At 37.5% G+C, this 24,895-nt stretch overlaps 2 protein-coding genes across 2 annotated transcripts; both read left to right on the forward strand.

Annotated features, from left to right (window-relative positions):
- Positions 1 to 262: 262 nt before the first annotated feature.
- lman1 (lectin, mannose-binding, 1) lies at positions 263 to 13,200 on the forward strand. Its single transcript, XM_044334393.1, has 13 exons — positions 263 to 529; positions 1,761 to 1,915; positions 3,764 to 3,871; positions 4,424 to 4,485; positions 4,847 to 4,946; positions 5,147 to 5,270; positions 5,806 to 5,864; positions 6,043 to 6,175; positions 6,442 to 6,629; positions 7,005 to 7,081; positions 11,721 to 11,883; positions 12,437 to 12,561; positions 12,658 to 13,200. Exons 1-13 carry the CDS (start codon positions 310 to 312, stop codon positions 12,692 to 12,694), a joined length of 1,551 nt encoding a protein of 516 aa, XP_044190328.1. The 5' UTR covers positions 263 to 309; the 3' UTR covers positions 12,695 to 13,200.
- Positions 13,201 to 15,855: 2,655 nt separating this feature from the next.
- On the forward strand, positions 15,856 to 22,347 carry cplx4a (complexin 4a). The gene is made up of 3 exons (XM_044332748.1): positions 15,856 to 16,223; positions 18,699 to 18,786; positions 21,221 to 22,347. Exons 1-3 carry the CDS (start codon positions 16,060 to 16,062, stop codon positions 21,446 to 21,448), a joined length of 480 nt encoding a protein of 159 aa, XP_044188683.1. The 5' UTR covers positions 15,856 to 16,059; the 3' UTR covers positions 21,449 to 22,347.
- The last annotated feature ends 2,548 nt before the right edge of the window (positions 22,348 to 24,895 follow it).

A 24,895-nucleotide genomic window follows, 5' to 3' on the forward strand; every position in this document is an offset into this window, starting at 1 on the left:
GACTTGAAAAATTGTGAACCGTTCCTTTAATATGTGTAACGTTATATTATGAGTCATGTCTTTATATTTTCCTGTCTGTTCTGTGTTGTCGACAACGTGCACCGCAGGGCCCTTCATGTGTGTCAACCTCATTGGTTCATTATAACCACAGCTGTAAAAAAAAAAAAAAAAAAAAAAAAAAAGAAGAAGAAGAAGAGGGGTGAAAAAAAAGGCACCAAAAAATCGTCCAATGAGAGAACGCCCTGTTGGCCCTACAGGCATCCCGTCATGCTCGTGGACGCAGCGCTACGTCAGCAGTGATACCGAAACATGGCGGTGTCCACAGCACAGCGCCGGGCTGCGACCGCTCGTGTGTTGATATTAACTTTCCTCACAGCGTTAATATTTCACCGGAGTGTCGCAGATATTGCAGCCGGTGCCTCAACGTCAGAGGAGGCTCCTCACCGCCGGTTTGAGTACAAATACAGCTTCAAAGGACCGCACCTGTCTCAGACCGACGGCAATATCCCCTTTTGGATCCACTCTGGAAGTAAGTTTGTATCCAGCTGTCAACATCACAGAGATAACGGCTCATCTGCTGGGGAAAGCTGTAACACCGACCTCCGAGGGTGGCAGCGGGGACAGCTGATGGCTGTTGTTCGTGTTGTGTCTGTTTTCTGCTCAGGATGTAAAGAAGTGACAGCGTTTAGCTTTCTTCATTCAAAACTGCACCAGGGAATCAGTAGATTTTAGCATTTATGCTAACTGGGCTGCTTAAAAAGTTAGTTTGAGGCCCTGAGTTCGTGTAGACACATGCAACTGAAGTATTGAACTACCCTCTCGCCAAAATGGGCCTTTGGATTCTTGCATCACACACTGAGTTGTCCAGCTGCTACATGAGATTACACTGTATTCCCCCACTAAGTCAGCATTGATCTAGAGCTGCAAGGAAGGATTATTTTCATTAATCATTCATCTGCAGATTGTTTTCTCAGTTAATAATTCACTGAAAAAATGTAAAGCAGTCATAAGTAGCATTTTTATTTATAGGTAGACGTCTCCCTTTATTAAACAGAGGACAATATAGAGAAGATTTTGGATGACATGGACAAGAAAAGTCCACAGCTGGACGCAAATACATTGTCAGCGCTGTTAACCCCTAGGCCACCAGCACGCTAAGGTGACCTCAGGCTGCTTGTTTTGTCCAACAGACAGTCCAAAATACAAAGATATTCAGTTTACTATCACTAAAGATAAACAAAATCAGCAATTCTCACATTTGAGCGGCTGTAACTTGGTTATGTTTGGCATTTTTGCTTGAAAAATGAGCCACAAATAATTAATTGATTATAAAATTAATAGTTGATTAATTTACAAGTATAGTGTACACAAAATCTTAATGTAACACTGAATAAACATAGACCAAAGCTGAGAGGAAGATTCAGCGGTTTCTAAATCAGTACTGGGTAAGATTAGAGAATAGACACACCCTGATAATGCTGGTTCATATTAACAATACAACAAGTCAGCTGCCAGCTTTTCCACATAGGCTCAAATGGAAGAAGGAATCACTTTTGCATTCATATTTTCTTATGAAACACCTCATAAGCTGTGTGACTTTGTGATAAATGAGTTATGGCACTTGATGAGCTATTGTTTTAATAGGGAATAAAGAGAGGATGATTACTTTGCATAGGCCGAATAGCTTTCCAAATTCCTCTTGCCAGAATTCAACATGCCGCTGAAATCCTGTTTATTCTCTCCTCTCCTCTCCACTCCAGATGCTATTCCCAGTGCAGACCAGGTGCGTATTACGCCATCCCTCAGGAGTCAGAAGGGCTCCGTGTGGACAAAAGGCAGAGTCAACTTTGAACATTGGGAGGCCGAGGTGACCTTCAGAGTATCTGGAAGAGGAAGAATGGGAGCTGACGGTTTGGTAAGGAGGGCTGAAACTTGTGTTGTGGGTTAATGAGGCAGTGAGAGAGCCCAGTTTCCTATAGTATACAATTTATTAATGCACTACTGTTCACAGTTGTTAATAAACTTTAGTTTAGTAGTCCAGAAAGTCCCAAACTATCTGTCCTGACCAGGAACACACTTAGGCTCTAAACTTAGACACAAAACTGAACTGGCACACTTATTTACTATTGATCTACACTAGGACTGGGTATATACTAACCTTATATTGTACTGAGGCAAAGTTCTTTATTTAAATGCCCCTGCACACCTACACAAGTGTTTTCAATTGTTCTGGCTGATCAGATCTCTGCAGGTTGACAGATGGCAGAGCTATGATAGGACTTAGGTGAAGTCACCAGTCTCTATGTACCAATAAAAATCATAAAATACTAATTAAAGTCGCATTAAAAGGTGCAACAAAGCAAACGAGAGTGAGCAAGATGCCAATAAAACTCTTGCTGCATCCCAAATCCATACTACATAGAAACTCTAAGCAGGTTTTTAGTGTACTCAAACTGGACGGTATGCATACTAAATATGGTCAAATTTTGAGCGTGCTGTGGTCGGACAATATTGTCCCACAATGCAACATGCAGCCGAAACAGACAAAGGAGAAGGTGCACATGTAGAGGGCAGAGTTATACGCCTTGTTGTGCACAGCTGGCTAGAATTTCATATAAAGAGGAAGGAAATCGGATATGAGCCATGTAGTTGGCTTCATTTTTTGTATACTAACTGCAAAAACAGTATACTCTGATGAGTAATAGGTAATACAGTATGTACAGTATATGTACAGTATGTACATGCCCACAGAGCCTTGAGATGAGCTTTAATCAGCCAAAATAAATAAAATCACCTGTGTGAGTGCACTATGGGATTTCAACACTGATTCATTGTGCAAACTTATTTTGTTTAATTAAAAAAAAGGTCAAAATCAAGTTAATATTATAAATATATAAACTAAGGTCTCAGAAGAACACTTGGTTTGGTGTTGTTACAGAAACACAGCTATCATATTACCTCTGATATTAAAAATCTTCAAACAATATCCAGCCCTAATCTGAACTACCCTGCAGTTTACTTTAAATGCACAACCTTCCACCCAGTAATTATCAACCTCATAATTAACGAAAACCTCAGGATATGTTTACCACGTTGATGTGAAAAATAAAGATGACTTGTAACAACGGCTGAGAGAGTGTCTGTGACTACGTCTTCCTGCCGCAACCACTAAATCAGGCGTACCGTTAAACTCTGATTGTAGCTCAGAATTTGCATATCACATCTGAAGAGGCGTATTTAAAGAAAGGTGCATATCCTGTTTCATAACGTGTGATATGCCCACAGAGTTTTATGACAAGCATTTCCCCAGCTGACAGAAATGAAGAGGCCGTTTCAGCATCACATGGTTAACTACTTTAAACCAGTCCAGTAGATTGATTAAACTTCACTGGAGACATAGATTAGTCTTCACTAGAAATGATATTTTTTTGTAACTTGTTGCTTGTTGAAAAGGCTTCACTGTGAGCAAAGTAAAGTTGATCATTTTATTGGCTTGTCTGAAGCCGTGTCAGAAAAATTTAATTAATTGAACTTCATGATATTAAGATGCGAAAGTTAAAACAGGCCTCAGATGTGACAACTGCAATTCCATTCATAAAGAGTGATTTCCTTTACATAAACAGTTTATCCTATTCATAATAATCCTCTAATATTGACTCTCATTCACTGCTTCCCTGCTGACTTGACTATAACTTATTTGTCAGGAGAGAAACATAACACACATTGATTTGTAAAGGATGCTAACGTTTTCTTTGTCTAACAGGCTGTGTGGTTCACCACAACTCAAGGCCTCGATGGTCCAGTGTACGGTGCCGCTGACAAGTGGAACGGAGTTGGAATTTTCTTTGACTCTTTTGACAACGACGGAAAGGTTGGTGTCAAGTCTGCGTTTTCCAACATGAGCCTTAATGTTTGACTACCAATAGTATTTCTTTAAGAGTTACACACACAGATTCATGGTGTTGAAAGAGGACTAGAGAGCAATGTTCATCTTTCTTTCTTTCTTTCTGTCTTTCTGCTATTGTTTGGTGTTTAGTTCAAAGATCTTCTACTACAGAGATAGCCCACATCAACACAAAGACCGCCTCTGTTTGGTTATCAACTAATGTAGTCATATAGGAAGTGTGTTAAAAATAGCAGATTATGTAGTTCCCCCTCATATATGCATCTTAACTCTTTGTTCTGGCTGTTATCAGATTATCCTTTACTCATGTAGAAACCTACTGTAGTCATTTACTCATTATTTATATTGAATTTAATACTTTAAATTCAATTAATACTTTAACCTTTTAAAAGGTCATTTTTTGTCACATTTATCAGTATCAGTTAGTTGTACTCGGGTATTGTAAAAGCAAAGCCACCTCTTTGCTGTCGATGACAAAAGGATTAATGTGTTTTCTTGTTTTCTCCTTCAAATTTCCAGAAAAATAACCCAGCTATACTTGTAGTGGGAAACAACGGCAACCTTGTTTATGACCACCAGAAGTGAGTAAACATTTCTTCTGCTTCTCTCCGACGTCATCGCCAACTCAAATTTTAACAACTTAAAGAAGATTAGGAAATATGATTATATTTGCTTGAAAGTAAATAATAATCCTCTATCTTTCCTAATCTCCCTCGGGCCAGTGAAAGCTTTAAATCACTTTTTCAGTGCCATTCCAGTTTGTCTTAGAATTCACTACTAAACACGTATTTACAAAAAACAGACATGGGCATTAATGTTATTCACTTATTTAATAAACTCTCATCATATTTTTCCCCCCACTCATGTACAGTGTCTATTGGGACCGACAGTACAGATGAAAGTAATAGTTATATTTTGTTCGAAATTGTTGTTTTGATGCAGTGACGGCACCACACAAGCCCTCGGCACGTGTTTACGAGACTTCCGAAACAAACCGTATCCTGTCAGAGCCAAAATAACGTACTACAAGAAGACACTGACGGTAAGAGACAACATAAATACACACTCACATGTTCAGCAACAAAACAATGTTATCATCTGCATATATGAAGAGCCAAAAGGAAAATTCTTCCTCATTAACAGTTTTCAGCCAATGACGCTGATCTTATAATATCACATAACTTTTTATGACAGTCAGCTGTATTTTATTCAACGCCAACATGGTTCTGTCTTCCTCCTCAGGTCATGATCAACAACGGTTTCACTCCAGACAAAGAGGACTATGAGTTCTGCACAAAGGTGGACAACATGATCATTCCCTCTGAGGGCTTCTTTGGTATTTCAGCCGCGACTGGCGGTTTAGCAGGTATTGTTTCTACTCTCAGAGTTGAAGGATTTAAATTCAGTATTTTCTCTGTTGTCCTCTTCATTAGTGCGAGTCACAGCCCCTGATTGGGTTACTCCAATAACGACCCTGTTTATAGTTATTCCACTCAAACTACTGACTCTAATTTCCAGTAAGGGGTCAGAAAATAAATACAAACAGGCCATTTTCCATTTTGTTCAGGTAATTACTGACTGTGATTTCCTAGAATTTAGTTTTCTTCTGTGTGTATGAGTATTATGGAAACATTACCCTGACATGAGCTCATTATCATGAGGTTAATACACTGTCATTACTTCTTTTTTATCCTCATTGTCATCAGCATATTTTTCCATCTTAACATTACCCAGATATTATCATTATAACCAGGTTATGTCTCTGTATTTACCTCAATATCATCTGTTGTCCCCAAGATCCTCCTTACTGGCTTGTCATTACTATGCTGCAATGTAAAGTGTGACCATAAATAATGGTAATAAATATGTTTGTTTCTGTTGTTTGTTATTTTCTCCATCAGATGACCATGACGTTCTATCTTTCTTGTTGTTCAGACTCTCAGAGCCCGGCCAGCAACCGGTAACTACACTTTCCTAGAACTCCTAATACTTTCCCAATCCTGTGTGTACTATTCACTTTCTTGTAGCCGTGTGTCTCTGTGTGCGTGTTCATGCATGTGCGCGATATAGCCTAAGCACGGCCTCTATTGAGCTAAGAGAGGGGTTTTTTTTTTTTTTTTTTGTCTTTCCCATTGAAGCCCCCACCTGAATCTGAGATTCCTAAAGAAGAGAAGGACAAGTACCAGGAGGAATTTCAGAACTTCCAGCAAGAGCTCGACAAAAAGAAAGAGGAGTTTCAGAAAGAGCACCCAGATGTCCAAGGAGAGCCAAGTTAGTGTTCTGAAACTAAATGGACCAATTGATTATGTAAAATATATTGGAAAAAAATAATCATAAAGTATAATGTTGTTTTTTTATTAATCTATACATATCTATACATTATCTGAACAAACTAAATTAAATTGTCAGAAAAATGCAAATTTAATAATCAGAACATTATGATTACATTTCCAGTACATCATGTAAAGTACATAGATTTTAATAACGTCTGGTTTTAACCTTGGATTTTTTTGTACTAACGTGTGTATCCTCTTCAGTGGAGGACTTGTATGAGAGCGTTAATGATCGGGAGATCCGTCAGGTGTTTGAAGGCCAGAACCGCATCCATCTGGAGATCAAACAGCTCCACCGGCAGCTCGCCATGATCCTGGACGAGCAGCGTCGATACGTGTCTGTTATCACGGATGAGGTCGCCAAGAAGGGGACGAATGCTGAGTCAGGACAGGTGGGCATGTCGTTGCCAAGAAATCGATTCATACAAGATGCAGACAACGATGGGTCATAAATAATCCCATATCATGTTGGCTCTATGTATCGCAGACATTTAGAAATGCTCATTTTACTTTTCATAGAAACAGAAATGTAACCATCCAAATGATAATAAGTTGCTTTGCTTCTACAAACAATGTAATTATTTGTAGTTTACTGATAGAAAAATAACTGCTGTTCATAAGGTACCACTGGAAACCTGCTGCTGAAGTAAACACCTTTTTTTTATGACAGTTTATCAAAACTAATAAAAAAGTTTTATGACAGCCTTATCAAACGTCAACATTGGAGTGTTTAACCTTCAGACCATTATGTTATATTTGTCTTCTAGCTGGATACGTCCAGTCAGCAGTTGAGCTCCGTCCTATCCACCCAGCAGGAGGTTCTCAAAAACCTGAACGAGTTGAGGTAAGTTGTTGTTTATGTTCAGTCATTCCCTAAAAACTTGCTGTTTTTTTTCCCCAACAAACATAAAGAGAGATCCGTGATACTCTAGAAAAACAAGGGAAATCCTGGTGCTTAAATCCCTCAAATCATATTTAATCTCAGGATACAGTGGCTGCAACATCACAGGTGTCTGCCAGCCCGATAATCCAGCTGCAGTAACGGCCTCCTCCACACGTCAGTCAGTCAGTCACAGACACACACCACTAAATAGGGATGATCATCACACTACCTTGAACTCAGCCGTAAACCATTGTACTAGTTTGTGACATTTCAGGAGTTGCATAATTCTCCTCCTGATGCATGAGAGAAGGTTGAAAGGAAAGTGAGTAATAGTCAGTGCTTTACAAGTTTCTTTATTACTTCTGATGGGTATAGTATAGTAATACCCAGCTGTAATCTCCTTTAACTTTAAAATGTCTCAAACTACAAAAAAAACAGTTTCCTTACATTCAGATGACAGGCTGGACCAATTTCTCAGATAATACAGCTTAAGAGATTTTCTGATGGTGTGCCTTGCATGGCAAAGACTCAGATGACTGTTTGATTTTGGTACTTACAGTAAGTAAGCCTGATTAGGTGTAGAATGTAATTTTTGATGTTTAGAGCTTGTATTGTGTCATCCACTGTCAATAACATATTTGTGCTTTTGTGTTGCTTGCTTAAGGTGCTTGTGGGCTTAGTCATTGTGAGCACGCAACAGATTTGGGGGGAGAAAAAAAAAAAGTCGTCTTCAAAATCCTTCTTGTAGATTAGTGAGAGGATTTTAATCACCATTTTTCTCAATTTCTCAAATAATTAAGTAATGAAATATCTTACAAGTCTGCTTATGTCTAGCTTTGTTAACCTTTCACACTTGTGTGTTTGACTCCGCTGTAAAAAATCTTTCGTACTTAATTTACTTAAGTAAAGTCAACCGCGTAAACAAAGAAATTGTGTACATTTATTCTATAGCGGCATATTTGTTCTGTCACAGCAGTTTGATTGTGTGTCTTAATTTTAACACACCATCTGCATAAAAAAATTAATCAGAATCACAAGATATTAAAGATTTTATTTTATGTAACATTAATCTCTTAGTCTCATGTATCATAAAAGAACCAAGCTGTTTATATGCCCTAAATCCAACAGGACATTCATCCTCAAATGATTTTGCATACATGATTTCCTTTATTGACCCATAACTCACATGAACCTACTTTTAGACTCTCACTCGTTAATGTCTCATATTCCACCCAAATGCCTTCTATAAGTGCATGATATTGTATAGATGGCGGAGAGAGACGGTAGTTTTAAGAAAGCATATTATCAGAGTGGCAGTTTTAAGATAAGGTAGTACACAGGAGTAAGCTGATTGACACAGTGAATCAGTTCAGACCCTGGCAAAAGGCTGCCGCCGCTCCCTCTAATGTGCTAATGTGAGCGACTGATCTGTATGACTTTGTAGATTAAGTACTCAGTTTATCCCGACCCGTCTTTTAAACACAGAGTTTATGATACAGGACTTCATCTCTTCTCAGACTCTCCAAATGTCCAAGGAGGGCTTTCTGCTCATAAATGGGTCACTTGTAGTAGATGAAGATTAGATGTAGGGTTTAATAAATGCTCACTTACTTTCTCAAGGGAGATTTTTTTTTTTTTTCCTCCTCTCTGTGAAACAAATTAGATTTTGTTTATATGTCATCCCTGACCATCCTTTGAGACCTCAGCCATGTGGCCAAGCAAGAAAAGGCCACATCTTAGCACCATTTTGTCCTTATCAGATTAGTAGTCTTTAAATACATCTGTCATACACAGACCAAAACATGGTTTCCCTCCAATTGATTTCTTGTCACAACCCCCCCGCCCCCCCCTCAGGACCTTCCTACTTACGCTGTTGGAATTCCTTTCATTTGTCAAGTCACTTTTTTTTTTCTTTATAATCATCTTAGATGTGTTTAAGATGATAAGGGAAACTTATTGCTTCCTCCCTGTAAGTAATCAACTTTAAGAAATTGCATTTTGTTGAGAAATATGATCCAGTCTTAAATGTCTTTCATTCTCTTCTGAGAATTTGCACATGAAATTGAAAGTAAAGACTTAGAGTCAGACAAAGCTTTTACATTCAATAGCTGGTGAGCCATGACCTTAACATTAAGGATTGTTATTTTCATGTATGGATTTTTTTACTCTGATATCAGTAATTCCAGACAGACGTAGTGGCCCAGGATGAACCAGTATGAATGGCTCAAAATGCTTCTGACTCCTTACACTGCTCAGTTTCAGTATGAAAGGGTGGACACTGGTTTCTTTTATAATAATAGGCTCTCAATAACCCTAACCCCTTAACCCTAATAGAAATTCAGTACTCTAATCACAGATATTGGAAAATGACTACTACCCCTAAAAGCCTCATTAAGTGACCTATTAATTTAGATAAATCCTATAAGGTTACACTTTTATTATGTTAAATCAACAGCACATGTACAGAAATTGGACAAAAATATAATATACAGTATTTATATTAGTATTACTGATAATGCTTCAACATTAATGTGTGTTGAAGTTGCAGTTGATGCTCTTGTCTGAACAGTAAAAGATACTGTAGGGAGGTACGTAAGTAGATCTCACTACAGTGTAGAAACACACATTATATACCGTGTATTAGAGCTAGACAGGCAGATATTTACATATAGCTGATATTAGCTTATTGCAGATATATTGGCATTGGTGTACAGTATGTGTTGGCCAATAAGTAATAAGCAATTATAAAACAGAAATGTCCGAATCTGTTTGAGGCAGTGGGTCTGCTTTACAGAATTTGTCCACTAGAAAGCTCTGGCAAGTTAATTTATCAGAGGCAAAATGTCCAACTCGGTACATATCTTGGTCACAGTTATTTAAGAGTACGCCTCCAATTTAGCACTACACTGCTAAAACAGTGTCAGACTCACAGGGGACATTAAAAAAAATGGATCAAAATGAATGCAGCAGTAGCAGAGATAATGTCTTTTTTTATTCCATGTTTTCTTCCTCCTTGTCAAATCCTGTGTTATGCTAGTAGTGGCTAATGTAGCCTCAAGCCGCTAGCCTCAAGCAGAGATGAGGAGCAGGCAACAGAGGTTTATTAACCCCATTTTTCTTTCTAACTCCACAACCCCAGATTTTTTTTTCATTTTCAAACTTTTGCGCCAACAAACACTGACTGAAGTAACATCATTTGAGGCAATTTATCAGATTTTGCGCAGCTCCTTCTGGAGCCACAAAATGCTTAGTACAACTTTTTTCATGTATACAGTAGTGCTCCTCAAGACCTACTAACAGGTTTAATGTTAAATCAGTGAAGTGCCTTTAAAGGATCCTTATTAAAAAATGTTTGTTATATTAAAAAAAAACAGAAATCCAGTATCGAACGGGTGATAGTGCCTATTTAATTGGATCATCATTAGTTCTCCAATAGCAGCTGCTATTCTTCAGACACAGACAACCAGAAAGTCTACACAATGTGTTTCCCACGCATCATACCACCCCCTGTGCTTGGCCTTGTATTGCTCTGCTCCCTATTCTTATTCATTTCCAAGAAAATGAAATGCAGTCAGATGGATCTGTTGATGTTAGTTTGTGAAACCACCTCAGAGACTACCACAAAATATCTGCAAGAACTGGTTTAGATACAGTATTTATTCATAAGTCGTCCACACACTGAATTTTACAAGCCCCCAGAAAATGTAATGATACAGTACAATGTTTATAAGGTCGTCCTGTATGGATGGACGGACACAACCAAGGACAGTTTTCCCAATAACCTTTCGGACAAAAACATTCTTAAATAACTAAACTAAACAGTATTGGTGCGAAACTACTGAGAGAACTTCCACACATAAACCCAGAGCCAGAAAAAGCCGGCCTCTCTCTTCAGCTGATTGGACTGTCTCCAGTCTGAGCCTTTCTTAACTTCCTCCGAAACGCATTTAAATGAAAAAGAATCTCCCTTTTCTCAATTTAGAAACAGAAAATGCCTCTTGACTCTCAAAGAAACAGTATAATACATTTACAGCAACCAACTGTATTCCAGTTTTCATATGCTTTTTTATTTTTCAATCAACATTTTCAGTCTCTCTTTAGAATCATAGCTAGACTATTTCGGTTTGCGTCCTCCAGATCCTGCAGTGTCCCTCTGCTGTCTGTCTCTTAACCCACTGTGCTAGTAATCTGTGTAAGAACATGTTTTTTATAAAGGATTAATTTAGCAATCATGACCTCTTTTATCAGATGGTAATTTTCTGTTTTTCAAACTTTGAGAATATGGAGCCTCTTGTGAATAGGGATTAAAAGATTAATTTTGGACAATTTGTATCACTGTAAATAAATGATACCACACAGCAAATTTACTGCACATCATATTTTCCCAACATGAATTCATTTAACAGCTGGATCGGATTGTGAAAAGTAAACATTTTGACCATATTGCTGAGATATTTGGTATTAAAAGACTGTTGCACTAAAGATTATTTTTCATTCCAGTCCCTTGGGAGGCCAGTTTCAGTATTGATGTTTATGGTACAACGCTTCTGCAGGGTCTTTTGCATGTAAACTGTCACTAAGTGCATCTTTGTCTCTGCAGAAACTCCTTCTATGAGTCACTGAAACAGATCGGCTCAGCCCAGCACCAGGGTAATGCAGTGGGTATGGGAACATACGAAACCATCCAGCACTTCAATGACATCAAGGAACATCTGCACACAGTCAAAAGGGACGTGGAGCACCTGGTCCAGCGTAGTGCTCCGGTATGGATCATGCTTAAGCCCTGATTAGAGTTCACACTTTCACTGAAGCTGCAGTCAGATTGAAATCTTTACTTGCTACTTCTTTTGGCAGAGCAGAGGGGGTTAGCATGGCTAGTGTGCTAACAAACAGTCTACAAAGTTGTAAATTATACAGCGTATAATCCTCTCACACTATCCTTATTACTCACTACAGCCAACCAGCATCTCTTCTTCTCTGCCTCTTGGATTATTTAGCCATGCAGTTCTAAAATAAGAATAGAAACAAACAATATTTCCAGAACAAGATGTCAACCCTCCCCTCTTTCAAACGGGCTGTAAATTGGAGAGTCTTGCGAATTTGCAAGTCAAAGTTCAGGTAGAACTAGAAGGAGGCCGGTCAATTTGCGACTTGAAGCAAATGTGTCTCACCCAGCTCCACACATACATGAATGGGAAGTGAATTTTAGTCTGACTGCACCATCATAGTGGTTTATTAATAAAAAAACAACAATATTTGGAAATAAAAATGTTATTGCATTATACTGACATCTGTACTGTGTGCTTTCACATGCAGAACCCCGCTGAGAAGGTGATGAAGTGCCCCGAGGTGCCTCCCATGCCTTCCTGCATATCCACTGTCCATTTTGCAGTCTTCATTGTCGTCCAGTCAGTCGTGTTCTTCTGCTACATCATGTACAAGTAAGACGTCGTTATTTTTATTTGGCTTTGCATGTGATGGTGAATTTAAACAACTCTCTTAACTCTCTGTGTCTCTTCTTCTTTTCTCCTGTGTAGAAGCCAACAAGAAGCAGCAGCAAAGAAGTTCTTTTGATGAAGCGAATTGATGAAATGAAAATGTGTAAATGAGGGAATGTCTATTTTGGTAATTTTTTTTTTTTTTTTTTGGTTTGATTATTTTTCAGATTGTAAGTTATTGTACCTTGAAAAAAAATTAGGTTACGTTGAAGAAGTTTGTTTTAATTAATTGCAGATTTTTTTTAATTTGATCAGTAAAAGTTGTGTATGAATGCTTGTGTGAGACACATCGTCCTGGATTTCCAACATGATGTAACATGTTCCTTACAGTATTTTTGGTTGGTCAGATCCTTGGATTTTGTTTTCAAAAGCTGAAATCTGCCGCAGTCCAATTCCATCAAACTGTCAACAAAAAAAAAAACAACCTGTGTTTTGAAATGTGCAATTTTGTATAAAATAATGCTGAACTATTGGTGATGAGAACTCAGAGAGCAGATCTCGGCTTCCGTTTTGATCGAGTCAGACTTGTCAGAATCTGACATATCCTCTGAGCAATTTACATAAACCAAAAACATGAATGACTCTGTGGTTTTGCTCGTTACTTTACATGTCAGACACACTCCACACAACATGCATCCACCTTTAAATATGTGTCTTCTATTCACTTCTCATGATTACAGTTTATTCCAGTTAGCAGCTACAGTATAGAGATTTGTAGTTGTACATGTTAATGTTTTCAAATTCACACAAAAGACAAATTGCACCACCGAAGAAGAACTGCAAGTGGTGTTAATACAGGATATCCCCGTCAGGTCAATTGTTGACATAAAAGTCATAATACAGAATTCCTGTATTTACTACACAGTTAAGTGGAAAAAAGAGAGAATATAACAATCTGCTGCTGACTTTAACCCCAAAATTTTGCAATTACATGAACATAATATTTATAAGCAGTATATGAATACGTGAATAGGTTATAACACACCATAATGTAGTTGTAAGCAAATATAATGACTTTTTTAAGTCAGATTGTTTTACTTCATACATCTTTAAGTGTTTATTTGTGTATTTTGTCAACTCTCCTATTATGAAGCCCCCATAACGGTTGTATAACCAGTTAGTAAAGGCTTTATAACTCTGTATAACATAGCTGTCTGATTACACACATGAACACATCTCACAGTGTGTTATAAAGCATTTATTAACTGATGATACATGTGCAGAGGATTCACTGGCAGGTTTGACAGTGTTTATAAATATCTTCAATACTCAAAAAGAAAATTGATTATATACTATTACAAGTATGTTGTCAAGCATTGATTAACTGCTTATACTCAGTTATGTATGCTTCATAAGAAGAGTGAAACTTACTAACAAATATATTAATAAATACTTAAAAGTACCCTTATATCTACTTTAAACTACTATAGAGTGTTATCATGTGTGCTAAACCATTCATTAATTGATAATATACTGCTTATGAATTCTAAATATGGGTCTTTAAATAAAGCTTGCCACCTGGGCACTTTTAATGAATACACCCACATAAAGGTGTCCTAAACCTGGTGTGGTTTAGTCTGCAGTATTTACCAGGTTGTAAAACCACAAAAAAGCTCTTCACCTGGCTGTGTCCCTCCAGCATCTATTGTATCTATACAGGAAAAAGACAATGAAAAAACAACAGATGCCTGAACTGGGGGCTGCTGAGTTGTGGAAATACCAAAAGTACTGGATTACATTTCCAGCTAAAGGAAACCTGAAAGTTTATCCAGGATTATTTAGACATTGGAGCAGTTTACTGCACATCTTCCCTTAAGTGAATGACACAGATAAATAACTTGAATAGATATTACCTCCTATAGCATGTAATACAGATTCTTTTACATGAATATGTCTATGTAGCCTAAGTTCATAGAGCAAATGGTGCATGATAGAGATCTGAGCGTCCTTGAATCTCTTGAACACGTTAAATTCATCTATCAATCCTGCAGCCAGTGTGACGCAAGTGGAGCAGGTATTTTTTTTATCACTCTGTTATAACACTGTCAAGGCTGACAGAAGGAAAAAGATAATATACCTTGGAGTGTCAGAGCTGCATAGTGGTCTACCATGCATGCCACGTAACTGCAATGTAACAGGTTTGAATGTGGGGACCTTTGTTGCATGTCATCTTTCACTGTCCACATATTTCCTGTTGATAGTTTGCTGTACTATCAACAGTACTAAAAAATAAAGGCAAAGAACAATCTTAGAATAAAAATAACCATGTAAGCTCATCCATACATTTTATTCTTCTGTGTACTCTGTCAAACCTCTAAGAGTTGATGGAAAGAGTATTGCAGGGTTAGTGAGTGATGTTAAAGAGTAAAAAAAAACAAAAAACATGCATTTACAGGATTCAAGTTTATTGTCATATATGCATTAGAAGCATTTAATTCCAGCACAATGACATACTAATGCTCAGGCTACCTCCCTGTGGTGCACAAAACCAGAACATGAATACACATCCCTCCATATGTCTATGTGTACACATATACCACAAACTCATGCATACATACAGTCAGGATAAAATACAGTAAAATGGAGATAATATATACATGCATGATACAATATACAAAAAAAGACAGTGTAACATAATAGATATTGAAAGACCTATGTGCTTGCAGGTGCGCATTTCTGAAAGGTTTGAGTGCTCAGGAATATTGGGGGTAATCTACAAGTCCTTCTTTGCTTGCTTGCAGATATGATGGAGTAACACGGTGAAGTGAAATGAGAGCCTATATCCCCCTCCCTATATCCCTCCACCCTCCTGTCAATCATCCTCCCTCTGAACAATAGCACGGCATGAAGGATGGCCCCAGTGAGGATAAACAAGACTGTAATCCCGCTCCTCTCTCCACTCTGCTTGGTCTCAGCAGTATAAGCTGAACACAGGCTGGCCCGTACTTTACTAATATGATTAAGCAACCAGTGGGCGGACGCAGGATATGTGTGGTCACAAACTGAGGAAACTCATCTCCAAAACCCATTTTTATTATGAGTCTGCACCTAGTTTTGGCAAAGAACGCACAAAGTGTCAAAATTAATAAAGGGAGAAAAAAAAACATCCACATCCACTGTATGATTTAAAAATAGATAGGAAACAGGCCATCTGCCTCTTAGCATAGTGGAGCAGGGAGGATTAAATCCAGATTATGGCCGAGGCAAAACGTTGTGTGTGTGTGTGTGTGTGTATGTGTGTAATTGTGCGTGTATGTGTCTGTTGCTTGTCGTCAGTGTGTCCTTGGCTCCATAGACAAGCAGCAGGTTAACTAGAGAGCTAGCACTGGATTTGACAGCTATAGGAAGCCAAACGGAACAGCACCATAAAGGCGGCGGCATCGTTTTTATTTAGCAAAAATATTTTTTGTCCTCGCAGAGTAAACAGTCACATAACTCAAGATGGCTTTCTTGATCAAGAGCATGATTGGAAACCCCCTGTCAGGAATGGGGCTTGGTGGTGGAGGTGACAAAGAAGAGGAGGCCACCCCCTCAGATCCAGCCAAAGCAGCAGGGATGACACGCGAGGAGTATGAAGAGTACCAAAAACAATTGGTGGAGGAGAAGTAAGTAGCAACACGGAGAGTGCTCCATTTTGAATTGATGACATTGGCCCATGGATGACAATATGACAATCTGACCTTGAAACGCTGTTATTTCAACACAATCTTTCACTTTCACAACCACCCTTAACTATATGTTTTCACATCTAACGTGACTATACATAAAAGCCCATGTATTTACTGTTTTCATGAGCAAACAATGTGCAAGTTGTTTTTCTGAGAGATGCATCTGTTGCTGAAGGTCACAGCAGACCCTCCACCATAGAGGATCTCGTCCTCTTTTTATTGAGTTTATGACAAAATAATCCATTGAGTTATGTTGGACCTTGCAGTTCTGCAGTCGGATCAATAATCTTCTATAATCTGTCATCTGTTTCTGCTGTAACAACAGTTGTGGGTAACATTTTGAAGGACCCAATCAGCAATTGTGAAATGGCAGTTTTATTCAGAGCTCTAAACATGGACTTTAAGGTGGTATATTCTGCAGCATTTGAACTGAAATGGTAAAAAAAAAAATCCCATGGATAAAGAGGATCTGTCGTGGTGCAGAGAAGGAAAACAATCACAAACCTGCACAATTTATTTGTTTATTTTATTGAGACCACCATTTGCTATTGTTATAAGATCCACATCAATGGACAGTTTTCTCTTACATCGTATGCACAGGTGTTCTGAAAAAGCATTTTAATATCAGTCTTATTTGATCTTTAATAGAATATCTATGAATCTGTTTTAATAGACTTAAAACTCTACAATAATATGAGCAGCAGGTAGTTTGTCCACCTCCATGTTGCTGTCAATCAATGCATCAATTTGTCTTGAATATTTTTTAAATCAAGTTCTAATAGTCATACCAGCAAATCATTATCAAAAGTCATTTTTGCATGAATCTGTCCTGAATCCCATTTTGAAGAAAAATTGTGAAAAATAACAAAAAATTAAAAACAGCATTTTGTGTTAAAAGTTGTCAAATCTGTTGGAATTTGCTACACAGAGCAGATTTTGCAGCACCAAACAGATCCAGTCATCCTGAATTACATAACAAGATTTATCCAGCCTCTCCACTCCCATGTTTGGAGAATTAATTAATTAATTTTAGACTGACAACATTCTCCATAATTGTAGATTTCAAGTGATGATTTCAGATTTATGGCAATAACTCCACATCCACACAAACAATAGATGGAAATGGACAGAAAATGAAAAGCTGTAAGCTAATATTAAAAATCTGCATCTGTATAACCTGGATGGCTAAAAGCAGCGTTATAACAGGAAGAAACACCAGTACACCATATTGTTGTTTCACTACAGTTCAAGTTGCAGCATCTTGGCTTGATTTCAAATCTGCTTGACACAGTCTGGCCTAATAATACCCATCTTTAATTGGCTGAGGGAAAGAACGTGAGTCTCGCCTTAAAAAAAAACAAAAAAAAAACACAAACACGCAGGATCTCACAAAGTACAAAACAGTGATGACATTACAGAGACTTTAATAACCTGGAGGCATAATTCAGAGATGAAAATATGACTTTCTGATACTTAAAATATCAAGGAACATGTTGAAACTGTGTTTTCTGACACAGAATACAGCCTCAGTGTGTATTCTATATTCTATGAATATAAGACAGGTTCATTTATGCTGGTGTATCTGAAATTAAACTTACTATGGCCCGTAGATTTAGGGACATGGGCCTACAGTACATTATTCATTGCATGTCTCAGGAATACTTTTGCAAAGCTAAAGCAAATTAACCCTGCAGAAAATCAAAATAAAAGCAAACAGTGTAACAGATGCTTCTAAAGAATTGAATAAAGAAAGATTTATTCAAATATTTGAAACTGTTTACATAGGAATCTCCTGAATTCACATATCACAAGATGCTTACTAGACTCCAGCCTCTGCATAGATATTCAAAATAGATTTTTGGATGTTTACACCAGTTTTATTAATAATAGTCAATGGCTGAACCCAACATAAATTAAAAGCCAATGGAGATACACCAATAGAAACAAAACCATTTTTTCTTTTAACTAAGATTGATCATATTGAAATCCTTTAGTTAAAATATGCTTTTTCAGTAAACATTGTTTCCTGCTTTAATTTTATTCAGGTGAACTTGATTTTTAACTAATATGGAGGATGTTATGCGTAGCTAAACTTCATCTGATGGGTCCAGTGTTTATTCATGTACCAGGTTGGATAAAGAAAACAAAACAGAATAAAACATTGCATTTTTTTTTTTAAACAACATAAAAACATCCTAATACTGAAAAATTCACTACGCTGCTCTTGAGCCCTCAACACAGCGATGCCAAACAGGAGCTCAAGGCCAAGGTCAAAAAACTCTACCTAACTCCTTTTCTTTTGCAGTTTTCCCCTGCTGTATCTGTATAATATTTCTATTTTAAGCTAGTCTGTCTGGGATGTTCTTGAGACCATTTACTATACTAATAATATTTCTTGTGTGTCTCTTTCAGGATGGAGAGAGATGCAGATTTCTTACACAAGAAGGCAGAGAGGGCAACACTCAGGGTGTGCCTCAGAGATAAATACAGGCTGCCAAAGGTGAACACTTAAGACATTTTAAATGTATTTTAATACTGAACATTAATCTTCTAGATAGGAGCACAGCAGCATTGTGGTTCACTCTAACTCAAATATTTCCAATATATTAGAATATATGTTTAAAATACATTCAATATATTTTAATAAGCTGCAGAATTTCTTCAAACTTCCTTCCAAAGTTCCCGTAGAAGTGAGGATTTCTTATTTTTTCCCCCATCAGATGATATACTCTTTTCTCTGTGTTTTAATAAGGAATAGTAATTATTATTGACAGTCCTTCTTAAAGGTTTTTCTCCAGTGCCTGGCACAAAAAGTGGGATTTGATGACTGAGCTAAGTGTTGTTGCCTGTGCAGGTAGAGCAACAAATGTCTGCTTCATGTTTAGTCTTTATCTAACAGCAGCACTTGGCAGCTGCAGCTTGGACAACAGGAGGTGGAAACTATGCCAGTAGATTAGAGAGAAAGACGTTCAAACCGGGTTCCTGGGAACGTTAGCCTGTGTGTCCCATATTGCACCTTGAGTCTTACAAAGCCAAATACCGCTGAGCAGGTGTCCCAGGCTCATTAGGGAGCACCAAGGTAGTGTGAGCTGGCATTAAGAGGGGACCGCATCTACTTTAGTGGATGTAAACTGAGCAGTTTCCGCCATTTAAAGGGACTCTTTAAGAAAAATTTGCTGTAATGGAAGGAGCACAAAAGGTATGTTGGGATTTTATTTAAAGCTATTTAAAGATAAATATCAGCAGTGGGTTTTCTAATCCGACAAATCAATCTAGTGGTGAAACCTTGCTTGTGATGAACAGTTTTTAATGGCTAAAGAGCAAAAATCACTTTCTAATACAGGTTTTCTTATACCATGATTTTAATTGTGATGTGACTGTGATGACCTTGGCTGCTGCTGGCATTTCTTATAATCTAATACAACAGACAGTCTATTGTTCAGTCATGTATTTTAAACAATGGGTGCATTTCTTTTCACTGTTTCTTTTAAATTGAAACCACACATGTAACATGAGGACAATGGCATGAGCCTATACATATAAATCTAATTATTTTTCCTCAAATGATGTTTACATTCCATGCCAGCTTGAAAAAAAAGGGAAAAACAAATGACAAAGGCCAACGTGTCTTTATGAGAACTGAAATATACATTTTAAATGGATTTTTCAAGGCACCTAAAGAAATCCTATTCTGTTTATTCATTTCTTTTAACGGACAGGTAGTTGAGAACATAAGTGCATGCTATCAAGTGTGAGTTTTGAAAAAAAACAACAACAACAATTATTACTTTTAATAGAGCTAGAAGGATGTCGGTGCTGTTAGTCTAATGGAATTAAAGGTCTCGTGCAACGCTATAGAAGATATCTTTAGACGATCATTGGGATTCTGAGAGGAAAGGCTAAGGCAGGTCTGAGATAATCCCACAGATTGAAGTTCAAAGTAGTCACAGTACGGTGCCTATTGCATGACTATTCCAGATACTAAGTGATTAAATTGAGTTTGTTGGAATGGCTTTAATTTTAGCGTTTCTATGATGCAATAAGTCAGGAGGTGCGGATGGTAAAGTCCAAAGGAGACTCATCCCTGCTTCACAAAAACAGCAGAAAATCCTCGAGAGCAATACTTAGGTTTGGATTAAGACGGATCGTAGAGTTCATCTGTTTGTGTCTTTCCTTGTTTGTCTCATTGTTTGCTTAAAATATGACTTCAAACCCAACGACTGTTAAGCTTCAAATATGTTACAATTGGTGAAATCAAAGTAGGAAAATGTAATTAATCAAAAAGCAGTTAACAAGTTAGTCTTTTTTTGTTGTTTGTTGTTTTATCCATAGTTCACCTTGGTGATATGTCCTCTGGTAAACTGAGGTCGATACATTCAGTGTTTGGCAGAGTGTAGTGTAGCAATGGGAAGATATACTGTATGTTTTGGAAACTGTGTAGGCAAACAGCATGTTAATCCTGTAAAAAAGCCTTTAAGTCAACCTTTAAGTTGTTTACCTCTGCAAATAATAATTCAATTCCATGAATATTCTGTCTTTGTTCAAATCAAGGAAAACAAAAAATGCCCCTCCCTCATGTCTGGTACCTAGAAAGACTTTGCTGTGTTTTTTTTTTAACACGTTACATTATTACATATACACACACGTATATATAAAACCATTTACTATACAGTACTATACCAGAGGAAGCAGATGCCTTAGTTAAAGATTCTGAGATGAACAAATATATTTTGATAATACAGAGAGGAAATTATTATAAACTGGATTATGTCTCGTTGTTTGGGGCCACAAGTACATAACTAAGAAGAACTACTACTGTATAGGTGGAGAAAAACAGACTTCTTTGTCCTCAGCATACATAATCATACTTAATTTTAACACCTGTGTCCTATGTGCTCTGACCGTCTTTTCTGCTCGATGTTATCATCTTGTAGAGCGAGCAGGACGAGAACATGATCGAGATGGCCGGGGACGACGTGGACGTCCCGGAGGAGCTGCTCAAGATGGTGGACGAGGACGCCACGGAGGAGGAGGGCAAGGACTCCCTCATGGGCCAGATTGGAAACTTGCAGAACATGGACATGGACCAGCTGAAGGAGAAGGCCTCGGCCACCGTCACCGAGCTGAAGAGCAAAGCAGAGGAGAAGTGCTCCGTCATGTGAACGGCTAAATAAAGAAAGGTGTTTGGATAATGAAGAAGAAGAGGAAGACAAAGGGAGAAGAATAAGCATCACACAAGAAAATGAATTTCAACACTTTTTGGGGGGGAATCTACAGACCAAGCTGTGTTAAAAAACAAACAAATCTGGGATTCAGCAAATCATCTGTCTGGTGTTAGAATATGAAACACAGCCCAACCAGAGCGTCACATTATTACTGCTACCAGTGACGGTTATACTGTAAAAGTTTCCCTCCCGGTTAGCTTGTTACTGAATGGGTAGTAATTTACAACTCATCATCTCAATACACTGCGAATTATGTCCAGAGTGCCCCATCTCTCCCCCGTTTCTTTTAAATGATGTAGAAAAGTGACCCCCCGCCCCCCAAAACAGTCCCAGACAAGTATTCTTTTTCACATCTGTGATATAATGTTCACAAATCTTCTCAGTTGTATAACGAGACACTTCAGTCTCCTAAAAGTGTGTTTTTCAGAATCTACCAATCTACAAAAAAACAATCTACCAATACAAAACCAATCCTGTCTGAGTGTTTCAACTTTCCTTTTGGTTTGTTGGTTATTCTAGATTTTTATTTATTTTATTTTTTTTGTATGTGGTGTTTGAATTAATTATGATATTTAGAATTTTTTTTTTCTTTTACTGTTAATACAAAGCAGGAAATCCTCTTAAGTTTTGACATGTTGATTTACTTTCCACATACACATTTTAATTGTAATAAAAAGTTTTAAAGCCTGAAATATTTGCAGAAAATGCAAAATACTGAGTGATGTATTCCATAACGATAAAAACCATGTACATAAACACTGATAAAAATATATGAAGGTCCTTCAAACTGAGAAAAAACAAATGTATTGTTCAAATAAAGTTGTATATTGAATAAATGCAATTTGGCAGTATGTTTTGTGAACATCTTCCTGCAGACATAATTTGTTCTAATACACTAAGCTCCATGTGTAAGTCAATTATCTTTAATTAAAACTATCCAGGATCCGTCCTAATTTCAGAAAAAGACACTTAATTAACTGTAATGTTGCTGCATGGAGCTTTATGTTTGGATACAAGCCATTACTGATCACGTTTCAAATCCTTAGCGGCACACCAAACAGGTCTGTTGGACAGCTATTAAACATATAAAGCTTAATCACATCTACCTGAATCTAATGCAGTGAATAAAGAAATAGGTCTTAATTTAATTGGGCATTATCCAAACACTTATTAGGAACGATTAGGCAGAAAAGGGGGGAGGAATTGTTAACATTTACAGTTTCACATGAACCCAAGTTTAAACGGCTGTGGATTTGTAAAGTCTGGAGATTACCATCTAATAGGATCAGTGTAGCCAAGGTTGTCAGCCCGTGCCCTCTCTCTCTCTCTTCCTCTCTCTCTCTCTCTTCCTCTCTCTCTCCCTCTTTCTCTCTCTCTCTCTCTCTCTCTCTCTCTCTCTTTCTCTCTCTCTCTCTCTCTCTCTCTCTCTCTCTCTCTCTCTCTCCCCCAGTGATGAGGATATCACAGCACAAACTAATGTCTTGTATTATCTCATAGTTCAGTACATTTTAAAGGATAGGTTAAAACAATAGTCAGGTACCCAAGTGAACATTGAAATATGTTTTTCTTGCTGTAATCATTCCTCCTGTTCACACTGACCATTAGAAGATCCCTTCACAATACACTTTCAATGTAAGTGATGGGGGATAAAATACACAGCCTTCGTTTTGTGCAAAAATGTATTGGCCAGTATGAACAGGAGGAATGACAATGGGACAGACTTGAAAAATTGTGAACCTATACCTTACATTTTGCCATCTGTGTTATTTTCACAATTTCAACACTGGTGTGCAAATTTCATTTGAATGTACTGTATGGTATTTATTGGGCCGTGAAGTTGAGCTAGCAACTAGGTAGCTGTCATATATTCTTCAGGTAAAGACAAAAACATACTGAAATCCCCCATTCACTGGGATTTCAAGTTTGTTTGTTTGTTTGTTTGTTTTAAATGCTATAATTTATGATAATGTGAAGCTGTAGGTACATCTCTCAATATTGTTATTTCTACTAGTTACCAGTAGAGGGTAACTACAGTAGATAAACAAACACGTCTGTCCACATACTTTTGTGTACTTTTGGCCCTTAGCTGCTTTTAGTCCAATTTAACTTATCTTAATGCTACAGCTTACAACACTGGTATTTTACTCAAATATAAGTATCGATAGCACAGTGTAAATTAACTCTATTCAATTAAAAGTCTTGCATTCAAATTTGTACTTAAACCTGCAGTACGGAACTTTTACGAATAAATGAACATCTGTTACATTCAAGCCTTTGCCAAACGAGTTCACACAATGCTGATTAAGCTTATCACCAGCAGATGAATCTCTCTGTATTTCACAGTACAGCAGAGTTTTTAATCTGGCGTCGGATTTGACATTCCCGCACTAGCCAGATGAATGCATACTGCTCTATGGGCAGGGCATGCGCACTTGAGACTTCCACCGGCCGAGCAGCTAACTTCTGGCTAACTCTCTGCTAACTTGAATGAGGATTAAATAATTTACTCATGTGGCTCTTCTAGACTCTCCAAATGTTATCAGACAGAATCGATCAAATTCTGATAGTGAAACGAATCATTTTGCAGGGGTTGTATGATGCATAAAACAATTCATCCACCATTTTACACCCGCAACAGTAGCGACGGACGTTAATAGTGTTTTTGTAATTACTCTCACTGCAAGAGGGGGGAGACAAAAGTCCCCCACTCCAGCTTTAAGTAAAAGTACAATAGTAGAGTATCAGAAAAATATACTTATATCATCATATATAGTATCAAAAGCAGGCTACTCATAATACAGAATGGCACAATTCAGACTGTTATATTATTATATACAGTGAATTATTTTTGCAGGTGCATTTACATGTAAGCAGTATTTTTCTGTTGTAGCTGGTTGAGGTGCAGTAACAAGCTGTCAGATAAATACAGTGCAGTGCAAAGTATCATGTTTGCTTCTGAAATGTCGCGACATAACTATAAAATAGCATAAAATGGAAATACTCAAGTAAAGTACAAGTGTCTCAAAATTGTACTTAAGTACAGTACTTGAGTAAATTTACTTTCCACCAATGATATTTTACCTCCAAGTTTACTTTCAACTGTTTCCTGTATCAGCTGACAAAGCAAAGTCCACAAATAAACAATTTCTAGAGTTTGGTGTGAAAGAATTTGACTGGCCTGTACAGAGACCTGACTGAACCAACACATTTTGGATTAACTGTAATGCTGATTTAAATGGGTATACACTTAAAAAATCGACAGCATATGTGGAATTGGTAATAGATACATAAAGGCAGGTTGATTCAATATGCTCATTGATCCTTATGATTGGTTGGTCAGAAAACAAACAATACTTAAACTCAAGCTGTTTCTGTCTTTGACTG

This window comes from Thunnus albacares, chromosome 18, assembly GCF_914725855.1.
Source record: "Thunnus albacares chromosome 18, fThuAlb1.1, whole genome shotgun sequence".
NCBI classification, from domain to species: domain Eukaryota; kingdom Metazoa; phylum Chordata; class Actinopteri; order Scombriformes; family Scombridae; genus Thunnus; species Thunnus albacares.

Coding starts and splice junctions, on each gene's coding strand:
- cplx4a (XM_044332748.1), top strand. CDS start 16,060: ATGGCTTTCTTGATCAAGAGCATGATTGGAAACCCCCTGTCAGGAATG. Junction 16,224..18,698: donor AAACAATTGGTGGAGGAGAA/GTAAGTAGCAAC, acceptor TGTCTCTTTCAG/GATGGAGAGAGATGCAGATT. Junction 18,787..21,220: donor ATAAATACAGGCTGCCAAAG/GTGAACACTTAA, acceptor ATCATCTTGTAG/AGCGAGCAGGACGAGAACAT.
- lman1 (XM_044334393.1), top strand. CDS start 310: ATGGCGGTGTCCACAGCACAGCGCCGGGCTGCGACCGCTCGTGTGTTG. Junction 530..1,760: donor CTTTTGGATCCACTCTGGAA/GTAAGTTTGTAT, acceptor TCTCCACTCCAG/ATGCTATTCCCAGTGCAGAC. Junction 3,872..4,423: donor CTTTTGACAACGACGGAAAG/GTTGGTGTCAAG, acceptor TCAAATTTCCAG/AAAAATAACCCAGCTATACT.